Source organism: Pelmatolapia mariae, linkage group LG2, assembly GCF_036321145.2.
Source record: "Pelmatolapia mariae isolate MD_Pm_ZW linkage group LG2, Pm_UMD_F_2, whole genome shotgun sequence".
Classification (NCBI taxonomy): domain Eukaryota; kingdom Metazoa; phylum Chordata; class Actinopteri; order Cichliformes; family Cichlidae; genus Pelmatolapia; species Pelmatolapia mariae.
Window position 1 is genome coordinate 26,221,037 of NC_086228.1, and position 18,605 is coordinate 26,239,641.

General features: G+C 40.3%; 1 protein-coding gene across 1 annotated transcript; it reads right to left on the minus strand.

The window, feature by feature from the left end:
- Nucleotides 1–878: 878 nt before the first annotated feature.
- On the minus strand, nt 879–16,919 carry ssrp1a (structure specific recognition protein 1a). The gene is made up of 18 exons (XM_063496887.1): nt 16,814–16,919; nt 15,929–16,008; nt 13,929–14,114; nt 10,050–10,155; nt 9,691–9,884; nt 9,487–9,587; nt 8,780–8,909; nt 8,571–8,674; nt 8,260–8,388; nt 7,916–8,137; nt 5,787–5,859; nt 3,275–3,407; nt 3,135–3,180; nt 2,898–3,030; nt 2,618–2,785; nt 2,368–2,462; nt 2,092–2,263; nt 879–1,333 (listed from the first exon to the last, which is right to left on the minus strand). Exons 2-18 carry the CDS (start codon nt 15,980–15,982, stop codon nt 1,265–1,267), a joined length of 2,115 nt encoding a protein of 704 aa, XP_063352957.1. The 5' UTR covers nt 15,983–16,008; nt 16,814–16,919; the 3' UTR covers nt 879–1,264.
- Nucleotides 16,920–18,605: the final 1,686 nt, after the last annotated feature.

An 18,605-nucleotide genomic window follows, 5' to 3' on the forward strand; every position in this document is an offset into this window, starting at 1 on the left:
CTGCTCCTCACATACAAGGTCTTGAATAATCAGGCCCGATCCTATCTTAATGAACTTATAGTACCGCATCACCCCATTAAAGCACTTTGCTCTCAGACAGCTGGTTTACTTGTGGCTCCTACAGTATCTAAAAGCAGAATGCCCCTCGTCTGTCAAACCAGCTTCCAGAGACAGACACTCTCTCTACTTATGACTTTAGCATATAGTTAGAGCTCCTCTCTTAGTTACACTGCAGTAGGTCTAGGCTGCTGGGGGATCCCCATGATGCATTGAGTATTACGTCTTTAGCTACCCTTCTCACTCACATTTTTGGTTTGTTAATATGTGTTTAACTAATGATTAAAGGCAGAGAGGTTATGTTAATCTCTGTCCCCCTTTCCACAGCATGTCTTTGTCCTGTGTTCCTCCCCTCACCCCCAACTGGTGGTGGCAGATGGGCGCTCCTCCCTCAGCCTGGTTCTGCTGGAGGTTTCTTCCTGTTAAAAGGGAGTTTTTCCTTCCCACTGGCGCCAAAGCACTTGCTCATAAGAGGTTATAAGATTGTTGGGGTTTTCTGTTTTCTTTGTATTATTGTAGGGTCTTTACCTTAAAATATAAAGCGCTTTGAGGAAACTGCTGTTGTGATTTAGCACTAAATAATCAAAACTGAATTTAATTGATTGACTGAAATGGTGTATGTAAAGAAACTTTTAAACATTCTGAACAATGAATGAATGTTTACATGTTGTAAATAACACTAAATGGACCACATTCATTAAATGTGCTTTACAAGCTACTTTACACGCACACGGCAGCAAGCAATCTCTCAAGGTGACCGTTTGACCATCAGTTCAGAATCTTTTTCCATGAGGATCAAAGCACCACCAACTGAGTTTTTATTGAAAATGATTCATTTATTTATTTTGGCCTGAAAACATGACACTGGAAAAGTCACAAAGAAATTCCCGTTCATAACTTTGCATCTGCTAACTAACAACCCCTGCAATCATCGTGCTATGTAACTAAAACATATATGCCCACTGGTTTGATGGAAAACCCTTCAGTATTTCCAAAAGGTATGCCAGCTCATCATCAAACTACTCAAATATCATTACATGGGTTTTCAGAGTCACTCACAAAAATGTGTTTGTACTCATAAAACGAACCACGAAGAAGCAAATACAACTCAAGTCTGTTAATCTGTCCGTCAGTGTGGTATCAGCAGAGAGAGTATAAACGCTTGGTCCTTGGTGTGTGTGTACACGAGGTGGAAAAGTGTGTGTCTTCAGTCAGACTCTTCCTCGGAGCTTGCAGGTGTGGACACCGCCTCTTCTTCTTCCTCATCGTCTGATTCCTGTTTAGAAAAGAAAAAAAAAAAAAGAAGGAAGAACTGTGTTTACAATAGCTCATGTCAGAACATGAAGGAGTGCTTTAGTCTAAATGAAACAGTTTCACTATGTTTACATCAACAATTTCCATTGATTTAATGCGCAACGCTCAAGTTCTCTGATTGCTCTCTGCATCTGTGTTATCGAGAAGCAAATAAAGCACATTTCTTTACAGTTAACTCAAACTGCAGGCAAAATCTCAACTAAACAGGAAAAAGCAAGTTGTCAAACACTGCCTCGTAGCTCTATCGCAAATATATTCTAACAGAAACTGCAAATACACACAGACATGTTCAAGAAAATTCTCATAGTCTCCTTATTACTGTTTTCTTTGCATTTGGTTAAAAATGCAATATAGTGATACACAAGATAACTGGAGCTTTCATTCTTACACACATTAGCTCTCTATTCCCTTCCCTCTCTCTTACCTGCCATCTCTTTAGTAAGCGGGGTGCTTCAGTTCCAGGTTTTCCCTGATACACTTTGTCCCGCAGCTGTCCCTCAATCAGCTAACGGGATTTAAAGGTTTCTCCTCCTAAAGAAAATGTCTACTTCTCACTGAGCAGCCATCAGTGTTTTGACTTTTAGCTAGATCAAACATCATTTCCATCGCATTGTGGTTTCTGATTATTTCAAAGAAACTAAAAGTCATCCTACATCATTCAATAAGAAAGAGTCTGAGTCTGTTCTGTCTGATGACGGCATTTACAGTCACTGGATTTACCTTCTTCCTCTTGGACTTGCTCTTGTGGTCAGAGTCTGATGAACTCTCCTCGCTGGTCTCGATGAACTCTCGGCTCTTAAAGCTGTCGTTTCCTCCCCGCTCCCTGTCCTTGTCTCCTCCGGCAGACTTCCTTTTCTTATCGTCCTTTTTGCCTCCAGACTTTTTACTCTCCCTAATGGGTGAAAAATGGAAGAAAATATAACAAATTTAGCCATTTTTCTGTATCAAGACTTCAAAAAACCCCAAAGAGTTGACTTATTGTGTTGCAGGCCTTACTTCCTGGGGCTGGAAGTTGCTCCTCCGCTCTCTTTGTATTCTTTCTTTGCTTTATTGTACTGTTTTTTCGCCTCGCCTGCCTTTGCTTCCCACTCCTACAGAAAACATTCTTTAGAGGTTTCTCTACACATTTATTCTGGTTTATTAACATACTTAAGTGGATAATAGATGTATTTTATTCATGTGTATTTAAACTTTTTTCTTTTTTTGTTAAAAAACCAAAACTAAAGCAATTTCTCTTAACCCTCACCTGCTTCTCATCTTTGCTCAGCTGTCTCCACATCTCTCCTGCCTTCTTAGAGATCTCTGTGATGGAGATGCCAGGGTTGTCCGACTTGATTCGCTCACGGCTGGAGTTGAGCCAAAGCATATACGCACTCATTGGTCTCTTGGGTCCGCCAGCATCCTTCTGCTTCTTCTGCTCACATTGAAGATAAAAAGGAATTGAGTAAAGAAATGTTTGAAACTGCACACCTTTATGTACAGTGTCTATTGTGATGTTTGGTGGCTTATTTTAGCCCTTCTCTCGCCTCTTTTCGTGGCTTTCTTTCTTTTTTCTCCTTCACCACTTTGGCTTTTTTGGCCTTTTTCTTCTTTGCACTCTCATCTTCGCTCTCCTCTCCTCCTTCACTGCTGTCGCTTGCTGAGGCATTGCTGTCATACCTGATTGAAGACAAGGAGACGCCAGTAGTGTTAATACGTGTTATACTGTAATAGTGTTAATAAGCTATCATATCATCCAACTACATTTTAGGAGAGTCACGTACTCTTCTGCAATCTCTTCATCTTCCTCTCCAGGGTTGAAAGACTCATCTGAAGAGAAACAAGAAAGAAAAAAATCACTATCGAACGTTCCCCATCTTCTGAGTATGCTCGCTATCCTGTCATATAGGCAGTCATTACTCACCACTTTCACCATCTGATTCGTCGCTGTCGTTGCCCTCCTCCCTGATCTTGCCCTCAGCCTTCATCCTTTCCAAGTAAGCATCATGTTGGTCATCATCTGAGTCGCTGTATTCATCAATGTTGCCCTTCATGCCCTGGAAATACACTACAGGGTCAAAAAACAAAACAAACAGACAAAAAACAAAAAACACAGTACCCACGAGCCTCTACCTACTCGGAGATAAAGTTAGCCACCTTTTCCTTATTGCTTAATTCATTAGTAAAAAAAACAAAACAAAAAAAAAAACACCCAGAAAAGAAAGAAATCCAACTAGGCATTACTGATATTGCAACTGCTGGTTTTTTCCAGTATGTTTAAAACCGCCAAATATTTAATGTACAGTGCTATTAAATCAGCCCGACACATGACTGCAACTTAACACATCACTTTGGCACTTTTTGCTAAATAAATAACTTAATTATCAGAAGTAATTTTAGCTGATCGCATTTCTGTCACAAAGAGAATATAATGCAGGTTTAAAGGTTTAATCTGAGAGAGCAGCCAGCTTATTAAGAACAGGAAATGGGAAGAAAAACATTTTTCCTACAGAAAATTTTTAGTTTTTATGCCAAATTCTTTTCATTTCCTCTCTAGTTCTGCTGTTTTTACTGTTGTTATTGCACATTTCATGGTTTAAAACATGAATGTAGATTTTGGTTTGGAAAAATGAAGCCGCTGCAGAAGTCCCTAGAAACCTGCATTATTTGTGACGGCCACCAGAGGGCGATAGCTGCGGGGGGGAAAAGCGCACACATACAATAAAGATTTGAGATCCTATAGCAGCCTATGAGAAAACAGCTTTTTGACTCAACCTTTGAACACATTTTGCAATCTTCTTCACACCGTAGGAAATTGTATTTAAAAATACCCTTAAATAGAAAAAAAAGCAGTGTGTTTTTGAAGGTGCGGCTACCTTGTGACTGGCAGGTCTCTGCTGTACAAGAGTCAAATGCCTCTTTTCCACTAGTACCTACTTGGCTGGCTTTTAGAGTTTCCGTTAGGTGGTGCACTTGGTACCAGGTACGAAAATGTGACGTCAAAAGACTGCAAGCCCCCGATTGGCCAGTCAATGATGGCATTACTTGATGAGTCATGAAAGTTACTCTTTCAGGAAAGGCAAGAAAAAAAAAAAAAAAAAGAAGAACTGCCATTTCTGAAACTCTGCAACGAGGTAAATGGCTGCACAAAAATAAACACCGTGGTCCTCGAGTCTGAAAAAAAACAAAACAATGGAGCAACAGGTATACTATCACCCCTAAGTCCTCCATTATTGTTTTGTGTTTGTGTCATATATAAATAGTGTTGCAGAGTTTCGGACGCGTTGCTATAATGACCATCATACTGCGATGGCACTCAACTGTAATGGGAAAAAACCCCACCAAAACAGAGTAGAGTGGAGTCAAGTCGGTACTCGTGGAAAAAAGACACACAGTGTCACAAAGATCCACCACAAAATGCCCAGCTTTAAGCTTTAAGATGTGACTTCAGAAAACAACGGGTGATGTCATGGTGGCCATGCTCATCTTATCTCTAATTTTAGGTGGTTCAGGCCTTTTTTGGTCCATTTCTGAGGTCTTCAAACTGCTGGATGGACAAAAATTTAGTTTGCCAGGACATGGAAAGGGTTAACATGAGCCAAAACCATTGGACACTGATTCTAATCAATTAAATGACTCATGTTTACATATAAAGTGAAGTATAAGACCACACAAAATCTTAGCTTAGCATCTTCTTCTTTAGCTTGAGGCTCGCTATGCTGTAATGCCATCCTGGAAATAAATTCAAACTATTTTCTTCTTCTCCATCTGCACACATCCAAGTCCACCAGTCGACGGACAAACAGGGAGGCTGCTACTCGAACACCAACAGGAATTAGAGAGGAGCTCCATTAATTTTCATTGACCTCTGCTGACCCCATCACCACAGAAACAGATGGGATGGCCTCGTTGAAAGGAGCTCATATATGTCAAAGACCATTGTAGGTAATGCAATCAGCGTCGCCTTTGTAAGGCAGCAGTCTTGATGACAACTGTGTTCAGTGTTAAAGCACACCAAAAGCCCCCAGGCCACACATTAGTCAGCACAATGCAAAAACACACACACACATCGACCCAAAGAGGTATTGGTCAGCGCTCCCTCACCTCCATGTCCCATGATTAGTCATAAATCACTCAAAATATCTCAGGTTCAACAGCAACCGTATTGATAATGTCAAACCAAATCAAGATCATTGGACGCCATCCTCAGAACACGCACACACACCAGCAGCACGCCATGCAAGCAGGAAATCACTCCAGACCAATAAAATCAAGTGCCTAATCCACACGTGACGCCCATGACCATACCCACCTTCTTCTACAGGTGTACAAGGACAAACACAAAGGAGAAGGGCAACAAGCATCAATATCGGGGATAGAAATATGATCAAACTTAATGTACAAACTGAGAGGTGTTTCAGTGACTTGTGCATTACCTCTTTGAAACCTCTGTTCTTGATGTTGAGCTTCTTAGCATTAACAAAGTCAAAAAGTTTGCCGTACTCCTCTCTAGAAGGGAAAGAGACAAAGTAGGAGTTATTTATTTTAAATTAATTAGAATGGCTTAACAATATAATCAAAAACCAAATGTCTCACAAGCCTCAATTCAGCATCTAAAACTGCAGAGCTTCCCTTGGAAGCTCATGGACCTGAAGCTGAACGTCCTTAAAATAAAAGAACTCATAATGGACTTCAGGAGGCACAGACAGGTCCACTCCCCTCTGATTATAAATGGAGAACGGGTGGAATTTGTCTCCACCTTTAGGTTTATGGGCACTCACGCCGATCTTATCTGGACCCACAACACAAACGCAGTGGTAAAGAAGGCCCAACAGCGGTCCTGAGGAAGAATAACCTGGACCAGAAGCTGCTGCAAATTTTCTGAATTTCAGAAGTCATATTGTTTAGACCCTGTGGCAAAAGCAGCACCCACTGTGTTGACCTTTCCATTCTGCTCCCATATGAGAAATGCATTATCACCAATTTAAATGTGAAAACTGTTCCTTCTCTGAAACTCGATTCTCATTTGAATATACTACTGTCAAAATCAAGCCTCAGCTGTTCAAATGCAATCTTGAAACATTAATACATGCTTTTACAACATATTGTCTTGTTTTGATTACGGCAATGCAATGCACATGTCTCCATTTCTCGACTAAAGCTGGAGTAAAATGCTACTGCTTGATTTTTTAAATCAGGTTAAAGCAAGTAAGAGCACATAAGCCCAATTTCAGCTTCCCTTCAATGGCTTCCAGGTCATTTACAAATCGATTTTAAAACCCTTTCATTTGTTTTCAAGTCTCTTAATGGTGGTGCCCCATTGTTTCTTTTTCTGCTCCAGCCATATGTCCCACTGGTTCTCTCAGGTCAGTAGACCAGCAAACTTGTGGTTTGCCATTGCACATCAAGCAGGCTCCTTTTGTTGCTGCTTTTAAATCCCTTAAAAGCACACTTTTACTCCCTGGCTTTGAACCCAGTGAGATGTTGACTGTGATTTTAAGTTATATTTTATGCACTCCTTTATTGTTTCACTTCTACAGCTCTTTTGTGTTTGGTATCTGTTACCTTTTGGCCTGTGCTTTATTTCCTTTATTTATGGTTTTATTTTTCAGCACAATGGTTACCTCTGTTGTTGTTTATAAAAGTGACATTATAAATATGTAGTATGGCAAGTTGTGCTGATGGACAACGATGTCGATGATGGCTCACCTGTCTCCATTGGTCAATTATGATATAGGTTCAGATGCCAAAATATGGAGACTCTTGTCCACCATTAATGCATTCCATTAAGATATTTCTTACTGTGACTTTCATAATAACATGAATCTGTCTCAATCCATCTCAATATTGCTTCATATTTCATCTCCACTTATACTCATTTGTAACCGACATTTCACTGGCGATCCCACATGGGGACAATCAGACCATGGCAATCACCCAACCCTAGAGTCATCCATAGGAAATGCTCATCCTCCTCCATATTTTGGCACATGAACCTATATCATAACTGAGCTCCTGTCTGAGCAGTACAGTGCTGGCAAAAGCTATAAACAAAATAAAAACATGGTATTAGCAAGATCTAAATTTATGAACAACATCCTTGTTTCAGAATCTGAAATTACCTACTGTCCTTCTTTTGATGGGAATATAACCCTCCATGTAGGCACTTAACTTAGGTTCCTGCAGCTTCATGTTAAGCTTGAGTTTTGTAGTATATGGCACAAAATCAAATGAAAGTCTGACAACTCTAATGCAGATGATGACTTTTAGTGCTTGGAAGGATCATGTTACATCAGTGGCGATAAGATGGAGATGCTGAATCAGCAGAGTGGTCAATGCAAACAGCCAGAAACCAAAATGGATTTACTCTCATCCTCTAAAGTGAGTTATTAGAAGAAGAAAGAGAAGAAAAAAACCCACACAATGTGAACGAGTGTGACACAGTGAAAATCATGCCCAGACTTGTATATGAATGAATATTCCCCCAGCATGAAACACATAACCAGGATACCTTTGTGTTTTTATGATAGGTCTGCTCCTGTTAACAAAACCTCTCAATGCTCACCTCTCAATGCTGCTAAAAGTGTACTGGTTCCCTTGCTTGGTCTCAATCTCAAAGTCAAAAGAACGTGTTGTGGTGGTGCCTCTGGCAAAGTTGACACAAGAGATCTCTTCAAAGCGCAAGTGAACAGGGGGCTTGTGGACGTAGATGAAACCCCTTTCCAAAGGATAGAGGAGGCCTGAGGATGCCTTGTAAGAGCAGGTGATGCACTGGGCTCCTGAGTGTCTGAGGAGGAAGAGATGAACGCCCAAAGAGTGACACAGTTATACTTAATTTTGCAAATAAATAAATGAATAATTTTTTTTTTTTAATTGTTTTTGAAAAACAGAAGTATATGAGATGCCTACCCTTGGAAGTTTCCAGGTACTGTGATTTTACGGTTGACCAAGGCCTTCATCACCCTGCTCACCATCTCATAAAGAGATCCTGACATGAACTTACTGAGTTTACCCTCAAAACGACGCTCCACATCTTCTCTGTTACACACATGGGAAAAAACAAAGTTTAAAACCTTAAAATTAAGTTTTCAGAGTTTCTAAACGATGCAAAGAACAGTTTTTACTGGCACTACTGACTCAGACTCTTGGTTCCCCCTAGTGGACACATGCTTTACAACATTATTCTTCAGTCAAGCTATTCTAGGTCTAGATGCACTCACTCGCTCATGTTGAGGGTTAGGCTAATATCTTCTTCCTTGGAGAAGAGCAGAATGAGAAAGTGATAACGTGTCTGACCCTGCTTGATAGGAGGATCCAGACTGATCTATAAAGAAAACAAAAATGCCACAAAGAGAAAGGAGGTCAGAAAATGCGAGCATTAAATGCTAACACTGTCAACAATAAAAGTCACACAGAAAAGTTCACATACCACAAAGAACATCTGCCTCTGATCCTTGTGTGGCAGCAGGAAAAGACGGAGGACGGTGGTGTAGGGAATCTTGTAATCGAACGTTTTACCATGCAGGTGAAGAAATGTCGGGTAGATACGGATGTCATATCTGAAGAAAGAACAGAGTTAACCAGCTAATTTTCCTAACTAATGTGAATCATATAGTGACTTCATAAGTGTGACTTCATGAAAGTGCAAGGTTTATGCACGCTTTATCCAAATATTCAAAGGCCATTGTATTATTAGGTACATCGGCCTAACTGCTTGTTAACTCAAATATCTGAACAGCCAATCACCTGGCAGCAACTCAATGTACTTCTGCATGTAGACAAGGTCAAGATGACCTGCTGAAGGTCAAAGGTAAAAAACAACAACAAAAAAACCCCCCAACAATTCCCTGGTGTGGTTGGTCTTAATTTCTGCTGCGACATTTGGGCGGTATGGTCAAAATTTGGTGTAAACAACCTTTAAGAATGGATCCAGCCTGCCAGTTCAGGCTGGTGGTAGTGTAACAGTATGGGAATATCTTCTTTGTACAATTTGGCTCCCTTAGTATCAAGTATGTTCAATATAGTGATAAACAGGCCTGTGAGTGACCTACTCCCTGATTCAATTTTTTTCGTTTAAAATCAAATCAGAAAATCGGTAGGTGACTGGATTTGGGTGCTCAAGTGTCAATCTTTTACCTTCCTCTGGGTGTAAGACACTGCAGCTCTTTGAAGATACACACAGCGTCTCCTGTAGCCTGGATCACATCAGCCTTCGATAACACATTCTGGGCAAATGCCTGAATGAAAACACACAGTTTTAGAACTACTGTAAACAAAAACAAAGAAAAGCATAAAAAAACCAAACAAACAAAAAAGCAGAAGTAAAGCATCCTTTGTCACCTCCACGGGATCTTGCCGTTCATCAGACTGACTGGGTGGGACGTAGAATCGGACCTCCATAAGGGAGACTTCTGTGTCGTCATTCTGGTGAAACTCCAGAGTGACTTCGTTCTTCCCTGTGGCACACTGGGAAACGTTGGACAGTGGGACCTCAAACGCTGTGTTGTCATTGACTTCAAAGGATAACAGTGGCCCTGTGAAAGGAAGAAACAAGACAGGAGAGAAACTGACCTCATCTTCAGAGCTCTCCGAGTTGATGTTAAACATCAAACTAATCTTAAATTGACTGTTGATTTTCACCTCACTTATCATCATCAATATTTCAGACATTATTAGTGCGGTGATTCTGAAAAATTTACCTGAAAACTTGGCTGTTCCCCAGTTCCAGCCCTTCACACACATATCCTTCTCTGTCAGCTCCACCTTGTAGTTGGCCTTGAAAAACTCTGAAATCTTCTCAAAGTCCTGGTGGGGTGAGCAGAAAGAATAACAGTGGGGAAAAAAAGGTTGACAGAAGAGAAAGAGGTGAAAACAAAAGGAAGAGAAAGCCTCAAAGTTAGCAATGCAGTCAAAGCACTGGCTCCACATGGGTCAAAGCTTATAAAAACACCACCTAAGAAGAAGGTGGAATGGGATAATTAATCACAACGCAATTGTAACTATGTCCGCCGTTTGGGCCTCTTGGGAACACAGGAGGTGAATGTAATCCATCCACCCTCTCTGTCTTCTTTCCCTCTACACCACCACTGACAATCAGCCTGTTTATTTATCCTGCAGGACCCCTTACAACTGGAAAGAAATCACACAGAGCGACAAACACATGGTCAATCACACTCTCTCTCTCTCTCTCTCTCACACACACACACACACACACACACACACACACACACACACACACACACACACACACACACACACACACGGAGTCCCAGTAGTGCAAACACATGTGGAAGTGATTGTGGTGTGTGAGTGTGTGCAAGGTAGAATGAGACTCTGTGGGAAACCGAATTTACGCACCTGGATATCTGCCTGTCCATGAGGTTATTACAGCCAATTAGAGCCCAGAGATTCAGAATTGTGTGTTTGTGTGTGTGTGTGTGTTGAAGTTCATCAGCATGTTTGTTGACCAGCATTAAGGCATTTTTTAGATAGGAGAGCAGGCGCAAGCAGATGTGTAAATTCATAAAATCAGAGTTTGTGCAAGTTCTCATCTCCTCGATGAAGCTTTGGCAGATTTGTTACTGCCCAGCTCATGAAGTTATAATAAACACAGACCACCAAAAGACACACACACACTTACCCAACATGACCACCCTGTCTGCCTTTTATTAGTACATTTTAAATCCCTGCTTTTCCAAAAGCCTTCATCCACTTTGTTAAAAGATTACTTTCATTATGTCAGTTGGATATTTGCTTTATACAGTTTACTAAGACTAGGCTTAAAAAATAAGTACTGGAAAAAATTTGAGTTAACTGAAACCATTTCAAACAATGTATTACAGAACTAAGTAAAATAAAATAAAAACGTAGAGCTAAATCTCTTTAATTTCACTCCGTCATTGTGGTCAAATCTTTCATCATGGCCAGTCTGATGAGGCGGTTTGGTGGTTATGTTTATTGAGACTGGGATGTCTACATGACTGTGAGTCAAGTGTTTGTATTGTAACTCCTGTTCTCAACTTCTCAAAACTTGCCCCTGGGAAAAAATGAAATAAAAAAAAAAAAAGTAAAAAAACCGTAGTAGTAATAATTATTATTTTTATTATTATTATTATAATTAAAAAAATAGATATCTTTATAGTGTAAAATCTAAACAAGCAAACTCTGGAAACAAAGACTAAACTGAGTAAAAAGTGAAAATTACAACTATTATATAAGAATCCACCCCTTGCCATTTTCTTCATTTAAGATCTTTTCATAAGGAGCTCTTGTACAGCTGTCAAGCAGCTGTATAAAGTACTGTCAACATCTGGACTGAAACCTCAAATACTTGAAACAACCACTCAAACAAGATTATTTTAAACGGAAAAGAAGAAGTGAGCTTTTAATTAGGACCGAACGTAACAATTATTTTATCATTGATTCCTGGAACAATAAGGATTAGGGCCGCCCTCCAAAAACATTGTACCAACTAATCAGTTGATGACAAGAGTCTTGTTTTTGTTTGGTTGTGCACAGTCAAGTCCACCACAGGAAGTGGCTACAGAAAGACATCAACCGTTCATCGATGCAGTTACAGGCGGGATGTTGAGGCTTCTTTTGAGGAGGTAAAAGACACTCAAGAATGTCCAAACTCTGCAGGCATCATTTGTCAACATTAAACACGGTTTATCTAACATTAGACAGTCAGCATCTTGCTTCTCTAACATCAGACACAAAGTTTCCTCATGAACCACAGAGCGAGCACTTTGTTTCTTTAAAGGCTTGCTACTATGTTACTTTTATGTGCTATGCAATGTTGCCCTGCATTAACAATGTTACTTAAAAGATTTTCAGCCCTGAAACGATTTTGACATAATCTAAAACAACATAGATTGAAACGAATAAATTAATGTCAAACTGCAAGACTTTTACTACATATAGTCTGTTAAAAAAAAAAAAAAAATAAAATAAAATTAAGGTTTAAACTTAAAACATTTTAAAATATATACCGGGTATAAATATCCACGCAGTTGGATCTTTGTGTTTGATTTGGCACAGACTTTGCCAAAATCAACTAGCTTTGCGATCCCCCTACGATTGGTTTTAAATGCATTTATAAATACATGTTTTTAAGCACGTGTGGCTCAATCGTGTTTATATGTAGGCACCATCAAAGGCCAATTTTAAGCCAGGAAAAATCCTGTAGAGGTACAAAGACTAAGCAACTCATTATTTGAACTAACAGCTGGCAGAAAAACGTTTGGGCAGGGCTAGTTTACGCTATAAAATCTCAAAAAGCTGCAAAACAACAACATAAATACTGAGGTGTTGTCTAGCTCTATCCTAAAACACAAACAAGCTGCGTTACAACAATACTGAGCTGTGATTTAAACGATTAACTACCTATGAATTGTTTCTGTTACCTGTCAAACTATTTCAACTTTACATGCAGGGTGGAAGCCTTTAGTACCTGACAGTTTGACGCATGAGGCCAAAACACTTTTGAACCCCAACAGCAAAATGCATCCACAGTGGGCTGCTGCATACATTCAACACCACACTCGCAATGTCAGCAACAGCGTTATGGGCCAGCTGCACTCTAAACATGTGAGTGACATGAACATAAGTGAAATCCATGCTTTTCTACACCTTCTGCTCCTCCACATGACAGTTACAGGTCAGCTATATAACAGACTATCTGGCAGAGATTCACCATCTTGCTCAAGAACGCTTCACAGGGACAAATGAATCAAAGTGTCTGCTCCGCACGCCAGCAGCTAAACCTCCAGCCAATTCTCGATTACCGACACTAACCGTGGGATAATAAACAATGACATCACGGCCTGCGCTCCAGGTTGAGAGGATCCATCTTGAAAAAAAATACGCTGATTAACCCCAGGAGACAGCCGCAGACTCCAGGTTAATACCCGCTCCTCCATCTCAGAGTTGTACTTGTGTGTTGACATTCCCCACACACTCAGAGCAGCAGGGAAAAGGCAGAGCAGGGGAAAAAAATGGAGTGATAAAAAACAAACACGACCACAATTTTTTCTTGTCTGTTTTCTGAGCCAAATTGTTTCAGTGGATTGATATAAACACTGACTCACATGAGCCGATGATTACACTGTTTATGGAACACACATGCTCGTGCTCGTTTCCCTCATTAATCCCATTAGGAGCTTCGGGGAGAAGAGCAGATTCATTCGCATACTTCTGACACACACGCACACGCACCCTCAAGTGGTGGCATTTTCGCAAGATGGTAGTGTTTTTCCTGAGGAAATGTCAGACAGGGAATGGAAGTTGTTTATCAGAGGTCCCCTTGCTTGGGTTACATCCCTGGCTATAAACACAGCGCTGAATAAACCAGCAGTGTGTGTCAGTCTGAAATATTCCACTGCTGCCTTGTTCTCCTCCAAGTAAGGTAACAATTATTTCCCAGAAACGGAGAGAAAAGATTTAGATCCCAGGAAAAAAAAAAAAAAAAAAAAAAAAAGAGACAAACCTCAGAGACTGATCAGAGATATGAACCACACACACACTTACCCAAATCTACAAAACAGCCTGCAGGCAAGCAATGTGCATCCAGAACTCACCGTGTCCCTGAAGCCATCGTATTTGTAGACGTGTCCCGTGCTGGTGCCAAGTTTGATGCCATGGCCTAAGCACACCCGCCTCCACTGGGCCAAATTGAGCTCGCTGGCAGGGATGCTATCCACCTTCCCCGTCTTGCTGCTCTTATAAACCACATTCTGCTTGCTGAAACGCAGCCGTCCGTCATTCTGCAGCGAGATATTGAAAAATGAAAAACTCAAATATTTTATACATAAACTAAAAAACACTGGTTACAGCTTTCCAAATGGGAGTTTGCTCACATTTATTTTTTAAGTTTGATGATTAGTTTAGATTTAGATTAATTTACAAAACAAAAATCCAGATCTTCTTATTGTTTCCGTACTCGTGGGCATGGATACCCTCTTTACAATAGTGATTTTACAAGAAAAAAAAGAGTAAATGTTTTTTCAGCAAAACAAAAATTCTGCAGCTGAGCCGATGACAGTTTCATTTTTTTCACACTCATGGCTAAGAGTCAATGCTAACAGCATTTAAAGGCATCTTATTTTTACTAGGTTGTTGTGTAATGATACAATAATACAGTGCCATAGAAAAGAATTTTCCCTGTTCCTGACTTCTTAGTATTTTGTCACACATGTTTCAGATCACCAAATTGTAACATAAGATAAAAAAAATAACCCAAGGAAAGACAAAATGCAATTTTTAAAACGATGATTTTAATTATTAAGAAAAACAAACAAACAAAAAACTAAAATATCCAAACATATCTGGCACATCTTAAATCATGAATTAACTGCGATTAACCACATTTTTTGGAGAGCTGAGTTCAATGCCACACCAAGGCCTGATTACTGCCAGACCTGTTTACTTAAGAAATCACTTAAATAAAACCTGTCTGACAAATCGTAGTTGGCTAAAAGATCCAAAAAGCAACACATCATGCTACAGTGAACAGATGAGAAACGAAGTAACTGACATCTATAAGCCTGAAAAGGCTTATGAAGTCATTTTAAGGCTTTGGGACTCCAGTGAACCACAGTGAGAGCATGTTGAGAGTGTTGAACCTTCCCAGGTGTGGTCGGACTATAAAAATTACTCCAAAAGTGCATCAATGACCCATCTAGTAGGTCACAAAAGAACACCCAGAGCATCATCTAAAGAACTGCAGGCCTCACTTGGCTCAGTTAAGGTCAGAATTCATGACTGAACAATAAAAAAAAAAAAAGAGAGACAAAAAAAGAGGCAAAAATGGCATCCTTGGGAGCGTTACAGGGTGAAAACCACTGTTGACCAAAAAGAAAACGAAAGCTTGTCTCACGTTCGCCAAAAAACATCTTGATGATCCCCCAAGGCTTTTAGGAAAATATTCGGTGGATTGACCATACAAAAGCTACCCTTTTTCACTCTTTACCAGAGACTCCTTAAGGAGAATGCCCATCCAGCAGTTGGTGCCCTTCAGCTCAGGCAATGTGATTAGAAAGACACAAGCAAATCTACCTTGAAATGATCAAAGGCTTAATCAAATCTGGACTTATATCCAACTGAGACTGCCAATTGCTTTGGTATGATCTAAAACAGCACATTTGTGACTGAAAACCTTCCAGTGTGGCAGATAAAACAATACTGCACAATTATTGCTCCCAAGCGTGGCACAACCAGTTATTAGGTTTAGGAGGGAGGTAATTGAACCAGGGGCAGGCAGGTTTGGGTAGCTTTTTTCCCCTTAATAAATGAAAAACTCATTTTAAAAACTGCATTTTTTTTAATTTACTCAGGTTATCTTTTTCTAATATTAACATCTGTTTGAAGATTTGAAAAATCTGAGTGACACAAATAGGCAAAAACAAACAAACAAAAAAAGAAAAGAAATCGGAACTGCAAATAATTTTGCTCTGACCCATCAGCTTATCTGCAAATAAGAGCACAGGAGCTGATATTTGTCTGCCATGCCACTTCAAAAGAGACTGCAATGAAGCCCTGACAGAATTTGAGAGCAGAGCTGGTGGGTGAAGATACATACCCAGGAGCCTTTAACCTCCTGGTAGATCTCGTTGAACTCCAGTGTGTCTCCCATTTTGGCTACAGGCGATGACTGATGCTCTACAGACAGACAGAGACGGAGGAAACGGCATTAAATACAACCAAACATCTACAACGAGGCTTATGTCACGCCTGGTTTTAAAACCATTCCCAGATTGTGGCATGCTGGGGTCTGCATTTTGTTGTTGCTCCTCACGGTGGGAAAGTAGTGTGGTGTTGATGAAAACATGAGCAAGCACGCAGCGACTGAGCCAAAACACCCGAGAGGCAGAAAGCAGCCATCCTGTGAGTGTGCAAACTATAAAAGCAGCTTCGTGCTGAATTTGGGTCTTTTCGTGTTATTTAATATTTCCGTTTATTAGTCTTTAAAGAACTGAGTGAAGTTCTGAGCCAGCTAACAGCTAACTATGAACAATTAAAAGAAAGCTCTGCCCGGCGAAAGTTTACTAATATCGTTATCTTATGGCGTGAATGTGTCAGCGACAGTTGGGTCTTTGTGTTTCTCGAAGCAACCCTTAACTATCATCCATGCTGCGCAACTAACAATAGCTAGGCTAACTTCAACTGCAGAGGGTACGCTTCTTTTAGACAACGATGTGGGACCGTTTCCAACTGAATTCTCAAATTGCATACGGCACGCGCTAGAACGCCGCCCGCTCGGGCTGGTCCTAAGTTAAAATCCAGCGCTCCATCAGCACTAGGCCGGTAAAAAGAAATCATGTAAATATTTGGGGTTATTGTAACAAACGACGTCGCTCAAAGCAATTAATTGTGCGCCACGCACTCCCTCGTTGCTTATACATATCAAAAAATGAATTTCTATAGAAGCGAGAATGCAGAGTTTAAAAAAAACTCCAGGTCTTACTGTGACAGTGCTCAGCAGCTTCGCCTGTTTTCCCGCGTGTAGCATCGGGAGCTAGTCACAGGAAACACTCAAACGGTGGCTCGTATTTGCTTCCGGTTTTGAGACGTTACCCCCCTCTTCCTTTGAATCACTGAGGTGTTTGGTGGGTAGTAAATTACAAGGATTCTGAAGTGGTTTTAAAGCTGAGGTCTGTGTGAAACTTGGACAAAAAAACAAAAAAAAACAAAACAAAAACATTTTGTTACGGAGACTGCGCAGGACAGAATGCGTTGCAGTAACCGCTCATCACCACTGGGTGGCACAGAGCACAGCTAATGAAGCTGGTATGGCAGCCTTTACTTAGTGCCAAAAGGTTTAATAACATAGTATTAAACACAAACTATAACAATACTGATGGGTTTATTTTTTAATAAATTACAACAAAAGAGTCAAATAGGAATATTGCATCATTCTAAATAGTTATTTAGACTCTTATAATACGACATATGGACAGAGGTAGGAAGGCCCCGGATCAAATAGGCTAGTACGCATGGTCCAACTAACCTTATTGAAAACCTTAAGGCAAAATGCACAGTTTGGCCTTTATTTCGTTTTAAATCTATTTAAGAAAATACAACATAAGGCAACCAAACAGAAATCGGCCAAATAAATGAACCCTCTTCCCCTTCAAAACAGGGCCTCAGCAGGCCTGAATTAAATCGGGGCGCATTTAAGGCCCTTATCGTTTGAGGTGAGTTTAAAAGTGCGTTTTCACATTCTCTCTCTCTCTCTCTCTCTCTCTCTCACACACACACACACACACACACACACACACACACACACACTCTCTCTCTCTCTCTCTCTCTCTCTCTCTCTCTCTCTCTCTCTCTCTCTCTCTCTCCCTACATCAGCACACGAGGCTGAAACAAACCGACGAAGCTTTTGGCAAAGTCCTTGAGGACCCCCTCCTCCGTCTCCTCCACCTTAATCCAGCCTTGAGGATACACTGTCAGTCCGTATAACTAGACTACTTTATTCAACCACATGAACCGGTGGGCCTGACGGATTTTGGAATATCTCAGCGATTACGAAAGAATTTTACTTGGATCCGGGACAAATAAGAGTATCAGCAGCGGTGCTTCGGGGCGCGATACGGCGCTGCATGCCACGGGCTGATGTTCTGGCTGGCACGCTGAGTGACAGCTGGAGGTGAGAGAAGAAGATCCAGAATAATCTCACTGTCAATAAAAAACTAAGACCTGAGGAATGGAGGGAGAAGAAAAGAAGCGCAGGACAAGCAAGCAAACACTTGCCTTCATTCTCCCGCAAAGAAACAGAAAGGAAAAACAAAAAAACAAAAAACAGGCGTAATATTTTTAGACGCAAATTATTTCCTTTATTATTCGCGCCCCAGTTTAATTAAAATACAGCCTTGATTTTTTTTGTTATGTTATTTCACTTTATTTGAGATTTTTGTGCAATATTATTAGGCCTACTTTAAACGAATAGATTTAATGTACATTTTTAAACTAATTTGGTCTCTGCGTAAAGAGGACAAAAGAGAAAAAAAACATTTCGACTGTTTGGTAATTTATTTTTTACTTTAAGTGGAAGCGTAAATGCTTAGTTAAATTAATAATGATAATTGTTATTGTAATAAAAGGGAAAAAGAGAGAGAACATGTAATTCGTTCCGTATTTCCCGGACGATTTGAAGGTCACGCTGGCCTCAGCTGAACGGATCAAATCGGACTCGCACCTTGTTAAAAGGAAGCAGATTTAAGATCAAACGGCCGAGCTTACATCGAGTTCCC

Excerpts from the sequence above, each read along its gene's own strand:
- ssrp1a (XM_063496887.1), bottom strand. The coding sequence starts at position 15,982 with ATGGGAGACACACTGGAGTTCAACGAGATCTACCAGGAGGTTAAAGGC. Across the intron at positions 2,463-2,617 it reads TGAGCAAAGATGAGAAGCAG|GAGTGGGAAGCAAAGGCAGG; the intron begins GTGAGGGTTAAG and ends TGTTTTCTGTAG. Across the intron at positions 2,264-2,367 it reads GCAACTTCCAGCCCCAGGAA|GGAGAGTAAAAAGTCTGGAG; the intron begins GTAAGGCCTGCA and ends TTCACCCATTAG.